Source organism: Microcebus murinus, chromosome 11 (assembly GCF_040939455.1).
Source record: "Microcebus murinus isolate Inina chromosome 11, M.murinus_Inina_mat1.0, whole genome shotgun sequence".
NCBI lineage: Eukaryota > Metazoa > Chordata > Mammalia > Primates > Cheirogaleidae > Microcebus > Microcebus murinus.
This window is the reverse complement of record NC_134114.1, coordinates 24905401-24920496: the sequence shown is the minus strand read 5'-3', so window position 1 is coordinate 24920496 and position 15096 is coordinate 24905401. Positions and strand designations below refer to the sequence as shown.

At 44.9% G+C, this 15096-nt stretch overlaps 1 protein-coding gene and 1 long non-coding RNA gene across 3 annotated transcripts in view; one reads left to right on the top strand and one right to left on the bottom strand.

The window, feature by feature from the left end:
- Positions 1-3974, bottom strand: part of NPR3 (natriuretic peptide receptor 3) — a 70896-nt gene extending 66922 nt beyond the window's left edge. The window contains exon 1 of one of the 2 annotated variants that reach the window (XM_012738451.2): positions 2243-3974. In XM_012738451.2, the coding sequence (XP_012593905.1) occupies positions 2243-3023 (781 nt within the window). In that variant the 5' untranslated portion in view covers positions 3024-3974. The remainder of the gene's footprint in view (positions 1-2242) is intronic. The other variant, XM_012738450.2, reaches the window with a different exon arrangement.
- LOC142873717 (uncharacterized) lies at positions 1558-2436 on the top strand. The gene is made up of 3 exons (XR_012921667.1): positions 1558-1618; positions 1969-2106; positions 2314-2436. It is a non-coding gene; the product is annotated as an uncharacterized LOC142873717 (long non-coding RNA).
- Positions 3975-15096: the final 11122 nt, after the last annotated feature.

Below are 15096 nucleotides of genomic sequence, written 5' to 3'. Positions count from 1 at the left end.
CAAATGTGTTTGTAAAAGATCCCCCAAGAAAGCTTTGTTATCAAGTAACTCTCTCTCCTGAGAGTAAGGAATTTCAGAGGGGAGAGGGGGAGGGACAGCTTAGAGGAGAAACTATTTTGTTTCATATTTCTGAGTATCTGCCAAGTCACTGTTGGAAATACGTTTTAGAGTAAGAATCATAAAACAGTAAACTTATCACCTGTAAAATATACAGGTCAGCCCAGCAAAGTTTCACCACTAAATTCGAACTCGGAAGAAAGAAAAAAGCGCAAAGAGAAGTGGGAACTTCTACGACGCTTTTGGAATCAAAGTGACAACCAGCCGTGGCAGACTGCAGCCCAAGTCCTCTGAAGCCCCAAGGAGCATCGCGTCCCCAAGTCCCTCTAGAGCACTGCCGCCCTTCCTGCCCCCAGGCCCCAGCCACCAGTGTGGGGCTCAGGGGGGCCCCACCCCGCGCCTGCCCCCCTCATCTGAGCGGACGGATGCCCTGGGCCTGATATCCCAGGCCACGTGCACTGTGGCCACCGGCAACACTGGCACCTACAGGGCTGTGGCAGCACAGAAGCGTTCGCCAATTGCGGATCTCGCCCGCAGGGGGACACACCCCCACACCCAGCGGGCCCTGGGAAGTCTCCGACTTCTAGCTCCCGGCCCTCCAAAGCCGAGAGCTGAAAAAAAATGTTCCAGAGGCAAGAGCAGCCCGAGGTCTTCAGGAGGCTGCGCTAACATGGGAACTGGGAGTGGGGAGAAAAGTGGATGTGGGTTCCTCGAGCGGGCACGTCAGCAGCCGGTGGACACTAATGCCCTTTTTCATAATCACCAAAGACCGCGCCCCGTCTGCTTGGCCGGCGGGGATTCGGTTCAGACAACCCGGAGTTCGGGCGCTCAAAACTTGGTCATGCGTCCCCACTGTCACCAGCTCCTGCCTCTTCGCTCTAAAGGGTGCGTTCACTCAAGTCCGAAGTGGCCATGCTGGGAAAAGGGGGTGGCTGCAGCGCCACCCTCGATGGCTTCTCTGCCCACTCTCACCTTTTCCTGAGCCTCCCACCCAACCCCCCGCCTCCGTTTGCGCTGCCCCTCACAGCCGGCGCCCTGGTGCCCGGTCATGCCAAGTTGTGGACGAGCCCCGCTCCCCTTCGGTCTCAGCCGCCTGGCTCTGGGGTTGCCAGGAGCTTTGCGGGGGGATTGCACTTCCCAAGTGCGTGCGCGCCCAGGGGGAGCAGAGGCGGGATCCCTGAGCGCTGTGCACCGCAGGAGCGACGCGAGGGAGGAGGGAACCGCGCTGCGCTGGAAACTCAACCCGCCACCCCGCGGTCTCCCCCGCCGCACTGGGGGGTTCCGCGATTACGTATCCGCGACCACCCGCTCCCCGTAGCCATAGCAGCCACCCCCAGCCTCGCGCTCTTTGTCCAGTTGGGGTATTATTTCAAACTCCCAGAGACCCGGGGAGAAAACTTGGGGATGGGCGGGGGATGGGGTGGGGGAGACAGGTGGAAAGGAGGTTCATCGCCCAAGTCTCCAGAACGCGCTCCCGCAAAGCCTAGCTCTGGGCGCTTTAGAGACTGCGATGCCCAGAGCGACAAGGAAGTGAATGTCGCCTGTGTCCACGTACAGAGAGGTATTTCGGATGGAAACCACAGAAGCTCGTTTATAAGGGGCTGGAGGGGCCATGGAAGGAATGAGAACAGTGGCACAGTGAGCCTTTAAAAGAAACCTGGGGTCTGTGGAAAGAGCAGTCAGGGAAACCCGGAGACTTAGTGAGCCAAGTGGCGCGCACTGCTGCAGAGCGTCGCCACCGCACTAAGGGGGGGTGCAGGACAGCATAGGACTCGGTAACAAGTTCTTTGGGCCTCCACGTGCTTCAGACAGACCCTAGTTGGAGCAGGGCCCTGGGAGTGCGCCCCCTAATCACCGTCCGGTACCCGCTTAGTGGAAAGGAGGAAGAAAAAAACTAGATGGTTTTTACAGCACCTGTCGGACCTGGGCACACAGGAACGGCGGACTCAGATTTTCCCCAGACCCCTGCGCCTCCCTGGGACCATCTACGTACAGCCCTTGCCAGAGATGGGCGATCATCAAAGGTCGTCGCAGCTAAACAACGCACAGGTGAACGAGCGTGCCTTCCCAGGTCCTCGGCGCACTAGGGGGCAGTGGGGTTCGCAGAGGCGTGGACGGGTGTGTAGGGAGAGCCGCAGAGAGCGGTTGGGTTAGGGCCTGGGGCCCGGGGCGCGGTCCTGCTCACCTCGTTCGCTGGCCTGGATATAGCGCACGATGTCGTCCAGGTCCAAGTCTTTGGTCTCGTCGAAATTATAGGCGGACGTGTGTAAACCCTCCTCCTGGAAGACCTCGTGGACCCCCTCGAGGGTGAAGTAGCAGTTCCGCTCCAGCTTGTCGTCGCTGTAGACCAGCGCGGCACGGCTCCAGTGGTGGTGGCGGAACAGGGCAAGCATCATCTCGCCCATCTTGGCGTAGGCGGGCGCCACGCGCGTGAGATGCGAGTACTCAGTGTCCTTCTGCTGGAAGCCGGCGGCCAGTGCCCCGGCTGACAGCATGGGCAGGTCCCAGTGCGAAGCTAGTCGGGCCACGGGCGCTGCCGCGTACTCGCACACAGGTCCCAGGATGAGGTCGGGCTTGGCGCCCCGCGCCGCAGCCACGCGGTCCACCAAGTTGAAGAGCGCACGGTTGCCGCAGTCCGAGTCCTCGTAAGCCACCTGGAAGTGAGTGCCCGGCGGCAGAAGTCGCCTCCCTGTCCCGTTGCCCTCCACGCTGCGGAGAGCGTACTCGATGGCCGGACGCACCCGGGCCAGGGAGAACAAGTACGAATCATCCTGGGGCAACAGCACCAGCACCTCGATCTTCTGCGGCGGCAGCGCCTCTCTTTCCCAGCGCCCGCCGCCTGGGCCCGCGCCCCCGCCGCCACCGCCACCGCCACCGCCACCGCCACCGCCACCCGTGCTGCCGGCCAACAACGCCCAGCCGAGCAGGACGCACGCGGAGAAAGTGAGCACCAGCAGGGACTGCATCGTGCCTCAAGAAAGCTCTTTCCCTCGCCGCCGACTCACCCTCTGCCCCCCACCCACCCTTCCTCTTTCCTCCCCACTCTTCTCTCCGAAGTCCCTGCGCCCCCTTGGGCGCTTTAAGAAAATAGAATACCCCCTTCACTAACGCGCCAAAAGATAGAGAGGAAGAATCCTTCTCTGCAATGTCACTAGTTTAAAAAAAAGAAAAGAAAAAGTTCACTGGGTGTAAACCTGTGCGTCTGTAATATGCATATATATACTATTATAAATTGCCCTCCCTTTATACATATACTGTTTTGCTTAAAGGTGGCTTCTCATTTGGGCGTTGCTAACGTTGCTTTTGAAAGCGTATTTGTAAAAGAAAAAAAAAGTTAGACTTGTCCAAGTGCTTGTAATTGACGGTGCATCTCTGTCGCGTTTGATCTCATTGATTCGCGCCGGTTCCTGGATCCATAGCCCGCGTTTAAATAGCGTGGCAGCGGCGGAGCCGGTTACCTCACATGGCGCGCCGAGGCCGGGCTTGTATTTCCAGCGGGTGGGGTGGGTGGGGGTGGGGAGAGGTGGGGGCTGGGCTGGGGGAGCCTCTCATAAACATTCTTACATCAGGGCTCCTCCCCGCACCCCTTATATGCCCACGGCTCCCCTGTCCCTAATCCCTACTCCCCTCGGGCCCTCTGCCTTTTCCTTAAAGCCGCAACCGCCCAAGTCTGCACAGGCTGGAACCCCCAGCGAGCCGCGCGCTTCTGCGATCCCCGCCTGTCCCTGGCCACGCTCTCTCCAGCTCCGGGCTTTAAAGAAAGGAAATGTATCTGCAAGTAAAGACATGTGCACGCGCGCGCACACACACGCACGCACACACACCCACACACACACCGTGCAATAAACAACAGGATTGGGGGAAGGGGTTGGTTCTAGAAATTGTCGTTTCGATGCAAAAATCCGTAGGTCTCGCTAGCTCTCACCTCTTTCTCGCTCTTGGCCACATTCCCTTCTGACGCGCCGACTCGGGACCAGCACCTGACCTTCCCAGTCCCCCCGGCGCAAGGTCAGGGAACGAGGACCAAAGTCCCAATGCAGTTTCACCGCGGACCTGGTATGCCCAGCTGGCCGGGGCGTTACCCACACCCCTCCTTCCTCCGCCCCGCGCCGGCTCCCTCCCTCTGGGACACGCGGGTTCGCGCTGGAGTAGCAGTGGGGCCGGGGTCACCATGTCCCCGCGCGCACACCCTCCGCTCGCGCGCAGAGAGCAGGAAAGCGAAACTTGTTGCTCCCAGGGGCGAGTGAACGGTTCAGCTTCTGGAGGTGTCACAAAGCTTGGAAAGCATCCCTAAGGTGTCCTCGGGGCTTTGTTTGCTAAACCAGGTAACTAAATAAATGGACTGTGTCCCCAAAACGTTCCCGGGAGGGTCTCCTGTGTCCGGACGCGCGCTCCCCTCCAACCCGAGCGCTCGCGTCTCCTCGGCAGCGCTCGAGGCACCGTGCTCGGAGTTCTGCCACGCGGTGAAAGGTCCTGCCTCGGAGACCCAGTCCTACCACGGGTCACAGCCGCAACAGCGACGGAGACAGATGCAAACGGCCGTGGAGAGGTGCCTGGCCACACGAGCATCGCCGGGGTCCACCGCGCGGCGGGGCGGGGTCAGCATGGACCCTCCGCGTGTAGTATCACACCGAAGTCATTTACAATGTGAACGTGCTACCTTGGACGGGAGGATTCTGACACTTAAGTCCCGCAAATTCAAATAAATTGAAAATGTTTTGAAATGGTCTTTCATTTGACAAGGGCGTCCGTGCCCACAAATTTCTATTAGTCTTAGACCAACGCCCTCTTTCGGCAGAAACTTGCACCCGACTCTGAACCCGGGCGCCACAGCCCCAGGCGCTGCTGCATTTTTCACTCGGAGGCCCTAAAGCGCCCCGGCTCTCATTTGTGCCGGTGAAAAGGCACACTGAGGTTTGGATGTGGCGACTTCAGGCACCAGCGCCCGCCCCACCGCTCTTTCTGGCGCAGCACATGTAATCCTAGGCGACGTGTCTTGCTCGGGGTCATTTAGATTTCAAATTACGCACTGTGATCCCTAAATCTTCACTGTAAGTAAGAGCTTCTAACTCCTGCGAGAACTTTCACTTATTTAATTAGAGCTACTAACCAGTAGCAAAAGAGGCATCAATAGAAAATTTAATTCCACAAACAGGATAATCCACTCACACTGGAAATTGAGATTTAGCGCTTCAGGGCAATTAAATCCTTCCTGAACTCCTCGGAGGAGGGTAGGCATTTATGGAATCATAGATTTTTTAAAAATGATAATAATAACAATAGCAAAACAACCAAAACAACGGCCAAATCCCAAATTCCATGGTCTTATTGGATTTCAAAACTGGTTGCCAGGAGACATGAAGGAATCCGGGTTTCCAGTTACTCCGCGGTGTGCTCTCTGTGTCTGTGGAACACCGGCCAGTGGCGGTGTGATTCTGCAGTGTGTGGCGTGGGCTTATTCGGAAAGCCTGGGGTCTCGGTGGCCCCGGGCGCGAACGCCTCTCCCCTTCCAGCACTGCTCGGCCTGGCCCAGCGTGGGGCGGGGGCGGGCAGCAGCACAGCAATGCCCTCACGCTAGAGTGAGCACCGATCCCAAGTCTCTCCGTGGCCTTTGGGTAGTAGCTCTCACCTTCCAGCTTGTCACTAATGAGCAGGGACAAGAGGAAGCTGCAGAAGGGGAGAGTCCCAACCTACAGACAGCAGCAGGAGAAAAGCCAGTTTTGCTGCTCTTGCTGCTGCTCAAAACACCCTTGAAAATGCCAATGAGCAGAAATTAGGATTTTAAAGGAAGTTTTTCAAATGAAAACAGGCACAAGATTATAAGAAAACCCATCAAGTAATATAAGTATACGGATTTTAATGTTACTTTAAGTCAATTTTTTTTTTAAAACCAGCTGAAAGTTTGTGTAAATGTCATGAAATTCTAAATCTTAGGGACAGAAAAAACTTAAGTAGTCAACCATCCTGACACCCCTTACTCTGTAAATGAATTAAGGCCCCAAAACTGTAAATGACATACTTAAATACCTTTTCATCACCTGAGAATATTTTTAAACGGGATTGGATTAGAAATAAACCATGTACTAACTGTGACACCATCTTCTTTGAAGATGTTCTGAGAAAAAGCAACATTAGAAAGATTTCTGAAAAATGTATAGCTGGACTGTGATTTAACCTGGGTGCTGGCATGAGATTTGCAAGCTAACTCCCACGTTAAATAATAACATTCTTTATATCCAAATTTTATTTTCCATATAGCTAAGTTTTGAGGCTATTACAGCACAGTAAATCTGAAAGTAACATCAGACATATTTTATAATAGAACTTTGGCAGCACTTTAATCAAAAAAATGAACCAAAAGAAAAAGAAGTCAGAAAGTAGAAACAACTCATCTCTTTGACTCAATTTTTAAATATTAGTCCTTTCAATTCTGTAAAACACTGAAATGGAGAAAAAAGGAAGCACTTTTTTAACATTCAAAACAATGTTAACCTTTTTCCTGAGTGCATCCTTTCTGGCTCCAATTGTTGAATTAAAACAAAGGAAAGTTATGGGAAAATGCTGCAAAATAAAATAAAATTAGCCAATTGAAGGAAAGACATTGTTTGCTCTAAATGTGGTATTACTGAAACTAATAGACTTTCTATAGGATTTAGAAATGTTTTCATCAATATCCACAAACCATGTGGGGTTTTTTTTCTTTAACTTTAAGCTACTAAAATAAGGTGGCAAGTTTTCTATAAAGTACTCAACTGTTTGTTTTCTAGCTCTATGAAGTGAAACTACTGTCCATATGTTATTTCTCTGCTACCAGGAAAAATAGCACTACATAGGAAACTCAACATGTGAGTCCTTGAAATGCTATATCAGAAGGAAGTTTTCTCCACTGATCGTTAACAGTCCCTATAACCCTTCTCCCTCAGAAGTTTGGCTGCAACCTCTAAAGTAAGAGGAGCTCATCCAGATTTTCAAAGGGCTTCTTCTCCCTTGTAGAGCCAGCCCTGAAGTCACCTTAATGAAAACCCCTGTGAAGCCTGTGGCCCACAATAACATACCTTCTGAGGACAGAATTGTTGAATACACACTCCCCCCTAGAGGCAGAAAAGATGAAAACATTACATATAGTTCAGGAACATTTCTGTCATTTAACAAAGTGTTGGGAGTTCATTTTCAACATATCACATAGTTGATGTCTTAGAGGAAACAAAGAAGTAAAAGAAAAATCAATGGATGTCAAAAAATTAAATTAAAGCTTTGCTTCTAGTTTTTAACTTTCCTTAGGAAGAACTCTATTCATTGACATCTTTTCCTCAATTATGCACAAATCTACGATTTTGTTTTTGCCAGCACTACAAATAACAGTAACTACATATTTTTTTCTGTTTAAATTTATGGTTCTATTTCATCAGAAACTGCAGTTAAATGTGGCCTTGAGGGATGTTTCTTTTAAAAACATAGTTGTTTCTGTAGTACTGTCCTCACAGGATTCTATCAACTACAATCTTTTTTTCATTTCTTTGAAGATGTCCTGAGACAAAGCAACATTAGAAAGGCTTCTGAAAAATGTACAGCTGGACTGTGATTTAACCTGGGTACTGGCATGAGATTTGCAGGCTACCTGAAGAATTCTAATATCATTAATTTACAGACAAGTTATGTAATGTAGATTATGAGATTCATAAAAACAAGTGTATGTGCTTCAACTTCATGAATATCAATATTGACTATATCTAATTGGTTTCTTTAGTTGTATACCCTGTTCTTCCAAACAGGATTTCAGAAGGCACATAAATCTATAAAATGGAATTTTAGAAAACATTCCTTAGGGCAACATACAAAACCATTGAGTCTTACTCTCTTATGCTCTATCTTCTTTCTTCCTTAAGCCTTTAGTTATAGACCAAGCCTGAGAAATATTCTCCTCTCCCTTCTCAGTTTCCATAACATTTCTCAGGGTTCATGTTCACACTAAATTTTATTTCCATTTACAGGGAAGTATGTCTATTTGGGGACCCAGTCTCTCTCCACAGTGGTATAGTGTAGAAGCCTCACAATAAGGGCCATAGGTTATCACCTAATCTATTTGACCTTCAGTTTCCTCACTTTTCTCAATTTTTTCACTTCTAAAATGGAGATATCATCCTGGTGTTATAGAAGTAAGGTTGAAAAAAAGCAGATGCCAAGTGCTTAGTATACAGGAGGAAATTAATAAATGGAAGCTCTTATTATTACATTCCCTTCGATGCCTAGTAAAGTGTTCAATAAATGCTTATGGAATTAAAGAAATGAATGCATTCAAAACTCTAAGCAATATGGTTTATGTGTAACCCATTTGGAACTATGTACTGCCTAATCACAGCAGACCTTATTGTGTAATGTTTGTTAGCAGTGGCTTCCCCGGGGAAACACTTTTGGCAGTCACCCTGAGTTTGGCCCTGGAGTTTCAACCTCAGATATTTCCGTAAGCTTGAGACAAGAGCTTGTTCAACATTCTTTCTCCTGTTAATACATAATGGGGCAAAGAGAGCAGGGAGCTTATGTTTGCCACCCTAGATCTGCACTTAACAGCTATGAGCCTCCTCCAGAAACCCGGGCTGCTTCCAGATGGAGAGGACTAAAGGGAACAAGGGAAGACAGGGAGCAGCCAGGGGCAGTATAAGAGAAGGAGGAAAACAGAAGTGACTCTGCAGGGGGCAGGACTTTGAGGATGAGGGGGAGCAGGAAGCAGACAGTATGAAAGCGCAAAGAGGATTGTATTGGGAGGAATGTACTCAATTTATAGATCATGGATGTTATAAATAATGAAAGAAGAGTAGAAGGTATCAATGTAATCAATATCCACGTTATAAAAATGTCAGGCCCAGGGCTTAATGTACTTTTTCAATTCAACAAACCTTTTAAAACATCTACAGTTTAAAGGACTGTGTCAAGTGTCAATGACTATGATAGAACCTATGACTATAGCTAGAACCTATTATGGCAGACATTTATTTCTTTAGGGATAGGATTTGACCCAAGTTATATTTAAATCTGTGTGATAGCCAATTATGTCACAACAGTCCAATAACACATATTCAAGAGAAAAATTAGCAGGACAAAAATATACCAAATTTCAAAAACATCTTATAAAAATCATTTTCCTGGTCTTATTGAATCATAATGTTAAACGTTTTATACTCTAATCAACATTAAACCATTAAAATGTAAATCCCGTGAGGGCTGGGATTTTTTTCTTTAATCCTTCATGCCTTTCTTCATGAACAATATGTGACCCTGATTCGATCATTACACATTGTATACAGATATTTAAATACCACATGTACCTCCAAAATTTGTACAACTAATATATATATATATCAATAAAAAATTTTAAAGAACAATATGTATGTAGGCCCTTAGAATTTTATTGTACCAATTATAAATCCAAAGAATACAAAGATTACTATTTAGAAGAGAAATAATGAAGAGAAATAGAATTTAGAAGAGAAATAATGAAGCAATAAAAGAAAAAAATAGATAATTTAAAGAGAAATTAACTCATATGTATAAATTTATATGTATATACTTCTAAAATCCTAATTTCAGAACATTCAGATATGATCATGTTGGATTTGTGATCATGCAAACAATATAAGAGGCCAAAGATCCTAAATACCAACTTTAAGATATCTTGGCATATTGATTTATCAGCACCTCATCATTCATACTTAATTCTTGATTATTTCCTTGCTAATGAGAAAGATTTAATATCTTAAAAATAAATCAGTGCATTATCTTTTATCATGCTATGAACAGAAATTAAAAATGATGAGGAACATTTCTGTTACCTCCATATGCAAGGTTGTGAGATACAGTTTTTCATTTCTTTCCAGCAAGTACATTCCACTTGGTATTACATCTTGGATAGCTGATGCATGAGACTAAAATAGAATAGAATGCCATGAGGAAAACATCAGGAAAATTCTTGACATTTGCCCTCTCATATTTTTGGTAATCATGTTGTAACATCAAATTTTGCTCTTACATTAATGGAGAAGATTGTTTCATCAAGCTGCCATTGTTCCTATTCCATTGTTGGTAGCTTCTTTGACATTCAATGTTCTTCTTTGCTTTTCATCTATCCTACAAAAATATTCTGTTTTCAGCCTCTTTGAACTTTTTCCCATTACCATCTGCCTGGAGAAATGGTGAGGATTATTTTAACCTGTATCCTATTGCTTTGCAGGTTCTTGGTTTGTCTTGAGGTACGACATGGAAATGACTTTCTACTTGGGCATTTTCTCATGTTCAAGTGTATATCAATGGCAAATCATTCATTTTCTAGCAAATCACTTTGGATTCTTTTTTAACCACAGTACAATTATTTTAACTAACCATACCCTCAATTCTTGATACATTCTCATTATCAGTCTGCAATGTTCTTGTTTTATTTTAATTTCTCCCTTCATTGTTCTGTTCATATTCCTCTCACTCCATCAGATTCTTTTTAATGTGTTTAATATGTGCTGAAGACAGATCTATATTTCTGAAAAAGAATGTTTCTTATGCATACATCTTTTATTCCAATATGGAAATTGTATTGTACTATTTCTTATTTTTGCAGAGAGTGACATGGACAGATCTTAACAATATTAAGTGTAAAAATCTACGTCATGATTTTTGCATGCCACATAATAGTCTAGCATTTTTACTTATTCATTCTCCCAGCTTTTGACATCTGTGTTAATTCCCTACTACCAGAAACAGCTCTGAGAAGATCCTTACTTGTGTCTCCTTGTGGACTTATGTGAGCATTTCCCTGGGGTATACGTTTCTGGCTCATGGGTATATGTGTTTTATTTTTTATTTTTCTATACATCATCATAGCAATTTATCTGTTCATGTTTGTGTTCATAGAAATTGAACTAGAATTTTATTTTTTTATGTCAGTAGATTTAGGGGTTACAAGCGGTTTTTTGATGAATGGACGAATTACATAGTGGTAAAGTAAGGGCCTTTAGTGTACCTGTCACCTGAATAGAGTACATTATACCTGATAGGTAATTTTTGACCCTCTAGCCTGCTCCCACCCTCCCCCTCTCCAAGTCTCCATGTGTACCTGCCATTTAGCTCCCACTTAGAAGTGAGAATGTGCAGTATTTGTTCATTCTGAGACACTTCACTTAGGATAATGGCTTTCAGTTCCAAACACATTGCTGCAATAGACATTATTTCACCCTTTTTAGGGCTAGGTAATATTCTATGGTATGTATGCCAACATATACATTAATATATGCCATATTTTCCCTCACAAATTGATGTGGATAGTCTGCCACTGCGGGGTTCATCTTCAACATCATCTCGTCCCTTCTAAAAATGAGTTATCCATTTGTAAACTGCTAATTTCTTTGGTGAATTGTCCCCACAAATTTTTTGTAAAGCATCAATGATTTCACCATTCTTCCACCCAAGCTTCACCATAAATTTGATGTTTGTTCTGGCTTCAATTTTAGCAGAATTCATGTTGCACCGATAGGGGCTCTTTTCAAACTGATGTTTTTATCCTTCTCAGCGCCTCGGACTAGATCCTGTTCGGACATGTTATAATAAGTTAGTATGAGTTTATTTAGGTGTGAAAAACCCTGAAATCCATGCAAATTTTTTTCACAATACTCATTTTCCACAAACTCTTTGAAGACCCCTAGTACATACAGCGGGAGGTTACAATTAGTTTGGAATATGATTCATATAAATTGGCTATTTAAATGAACAAATTTATTTTTTAATAAAATTTCCTGCTTTTAGAGTAGTTATAGACTTACAACAAAATTACAAGAATATTACAGAGAGTTCTTGAAGAGCCCACACCCCATCTCCTCTATTATTAACATCTTACATTGGTATTTGACATTGGTCACAATTAATGAACCAGTTTTAATACATTATTGTTAACCAAAGCCCATACTTTATTCAGATTTCCTTAGTTTTTGCCTAATGTCCTTTTCTTGTTCCAAGAACCCATCCAGGTTGCCATATCACATATAGTCCTCATGTCTCCTCAGGCTCCTCCTGGCTGTGACAATTTCCCAGACATTCCTTGCCTTTGACGATCTGACAGTTTTGAGAAGTACTAATCAGGTATTTTTTAGGGTGTCCCTCAATTTGGGGTTTTTGATGTGTTTCTCTTAACTAGACTGGGGTTATGGGTTTGGGGGAGAAAGGCCTCAGAAGTGCAGTGCCCTTCTCATCACATCCTACTGAGGGTACATTCACTGATAATGTTATCCTTGGCCACCTGGCTAAGACAGCAGTTGTCAGATTCCTTCGTGGTAAACTTGTTATATTTTCTGTGCTTTGAAGGAATTTGCTAGATGTGATTAAAGTCCCTAATCAGTTGACTTTAAGTTAATCAGAAAGTAGGTTATCCTGAGGGGGTCTGATTAACAACTAGAAGTAAAATTATGTGTGTGACTCATGAAATCACTGTCTGCACTGCCAGAGAGGAGACACCTGCTTTGGTGAAGGTTGTATTGGATGACTTTTGAATTTCCTTCCAACTCAGAAAAGCCACAATCCTAAAATTTTCTGAAAAACACACATGACAAGTCAAGAGAGCTTCACTAAAATCAACCACTGTCTAAGGGATGTTGGAAACACATGACTAAGGAGATCTTAGGAGTTTCTGGTTTAGAAAAGATTTGAGGTAAGACGGTTCCATTGCTGAAAAAAGTCTCATGTCTCATGAGACTGCCTAAAAACAAAAACTCTCTAACTTCTTTGAAAATAAAACTCTCCCTGGTAGAGTAATATATTCATTCTTTGTTAACCCCTCATTGCAAATTAGCTCATGAGTTGGCTTTCTTCCATGACACAGGCAGCTAAGAAAATCTTGCTGAGGAAATGGAAATTTTTCTGGGTGTTTAAAAGATAGACTTGGAGTTGGGTCAACATCTCTGGTGGGGATTAGTCTAACAGTAGGGGGTTAGGGGTTCCTCAAACAATCAGAGAAGCCTGGCTTTTGTCAGTATAAAGTCTGGAGACGACAGGCTTTCCTCTTTGCAGAGCCAATCTTTGCAACTAGGTAGCAGAATATCTGCTGAATCTAATGGAATTGGCTTTGGTTACTTACCCAATGCCTCAAGCCAGACAATTCTTTTTTCAGGGTTACATGTACTAGACCTAGAGAGCTGGTCTAGAATGACAAAGAGAGCCCACTCTGCTCAAAAGACATGTTGAGATGCCACAAAGCATACCTACAATGACCCCTCTGGCTGCTATCTCTGTTTACAAGAAGATTTGGGAGATTTGAAAGGGAAAAATGATGGCTAAATGCCAGTCCTTTCTCCTTTAGATGAAGGTGTCTGCAAGGAAGAGCTTTCTGTCTTCTCTTTTCCGTTTGATAGAAGAAAAAGCCCAGTAGGAGGGATCCATGGCTAAACCTCTGTCCTCAAAAAATATGAAATAGTAATAAAACTAGCATCTCTCTAAAGCAAGCTCTCCAAGTATTTTTTCCCATCCCATCCAAGTAATATTTAGAAATAAGATCATTTTCATTTTTTTAAAAATGCTTTGAAAAGCTCTCTCAGCTCTTTTTTTGAGATATTGGTCAATGGATACTGAGACCAAACTTTTAAAGAAATGTTAAACTGCTTTACACTCTCATTAGACCATACTAGCCCAAAACTCAATTTTGTATCAGAAGATGCTTGTCCAGACAGCACTGTATTTCTTATTGCCAATACCAGAATGTCTTGATAATTTTGACTTAAGCTACACCTCTCGCTTTGTAGGCTGAAAGACTTGGTTATTTTGTACATGAAGTACAAGGAGCTGTCATAGTGAAATAGAAGCCTACAAAGACAAAAAGGCAAAGAGATGGTCCTGGCAAGAATGAAAACCTTGGAAAAGACTTGACAGAACCTTAGAGCAGGAAGATTTGTAAACTTTCTTGGAAATGGTGTCTTAGAGATTAAATGAGACTCAAAGCTTAGCAGTGGTTAGTTCTGCAGTAATGCATGGGGTTCTCCCAATCTGGGGTCTGAGAAGATTTTTTTAATGTAATGAACATCAACTCTGCCCACCACTAAAAATATTGGCTCCCCATGGGCACTGAGTAAAGTGAGGTGAACCTCTTTTGACAAATACATTTCCTATGATGATGTAAAGGTGGTTATCAGGGCACATTAACCTTCTGTTTATAGCCAACATGCTTTGGCTACATGGATTCTAAATATGGTAAATGTTAACCAAAATGATAGTTTCTTCATTAAAAACTTGCTGGTTCTTCATTTGTTCAAACATATTTGACCACCCAAGATCTTTGGGGCACTTTTTCTATGTTCCGAGAATTTCACATCTTTTAAGTCAGCACATCGCAAAATGGAAGCCAGGAACTAACTCTCTCAACCTCCCTGAAGCTAGGGTATGAGCATGTGACCAAAGCTCTGCCCACAAGTCACACAGATGGGAGACTTTCTTTTGGAAGCAACTGATGGGAAGAAGCAAATGTCGTGCAGAACCTGCTCTGGTGAGGGTGGCCACGGGGACATCCAGCTTCTAGAAGGAGTGATGGCAGGGGTTCTGACTTCTAGCACCCAGTGTCAGCAGGACAAGCTACAGTATCACTGCCCAGCAGCCATGAGTTTTAAAATGTAGTATATTAATTTAAAAATCAAGGTATAGCAAGGCTGACAGACCAAGAGACAATTGCCTCGGGAAAGATAGCTTGTGACTAACAGCTCCTAGGAGGAGGAGAAGTGTCATGCCATGGGGGGGGGGGGGGCTTACCAGGCAGAGTGGGGTGGGCCAGGAGACAAAAAAAAGGGGGCCGCTTCTGGACAAGAACCACACTGTGATTTCCATATGAAGGAATAGGCCAGGCAGGATAACCAAACTTCAGATTGGCTAGTTGGAATAATTTCAGTGGGCTCTGGGGCATAGCAGCTGTCTCAGGGTGTCTGGTACCTTGCGTGAGTAGGGCAGGTGGAAAGCGGCCCAGGGTATGAAGCTAGGTAGAGAAGACATTTACCGGTGTGGACACTGAATTTGTTGTTTTGTATT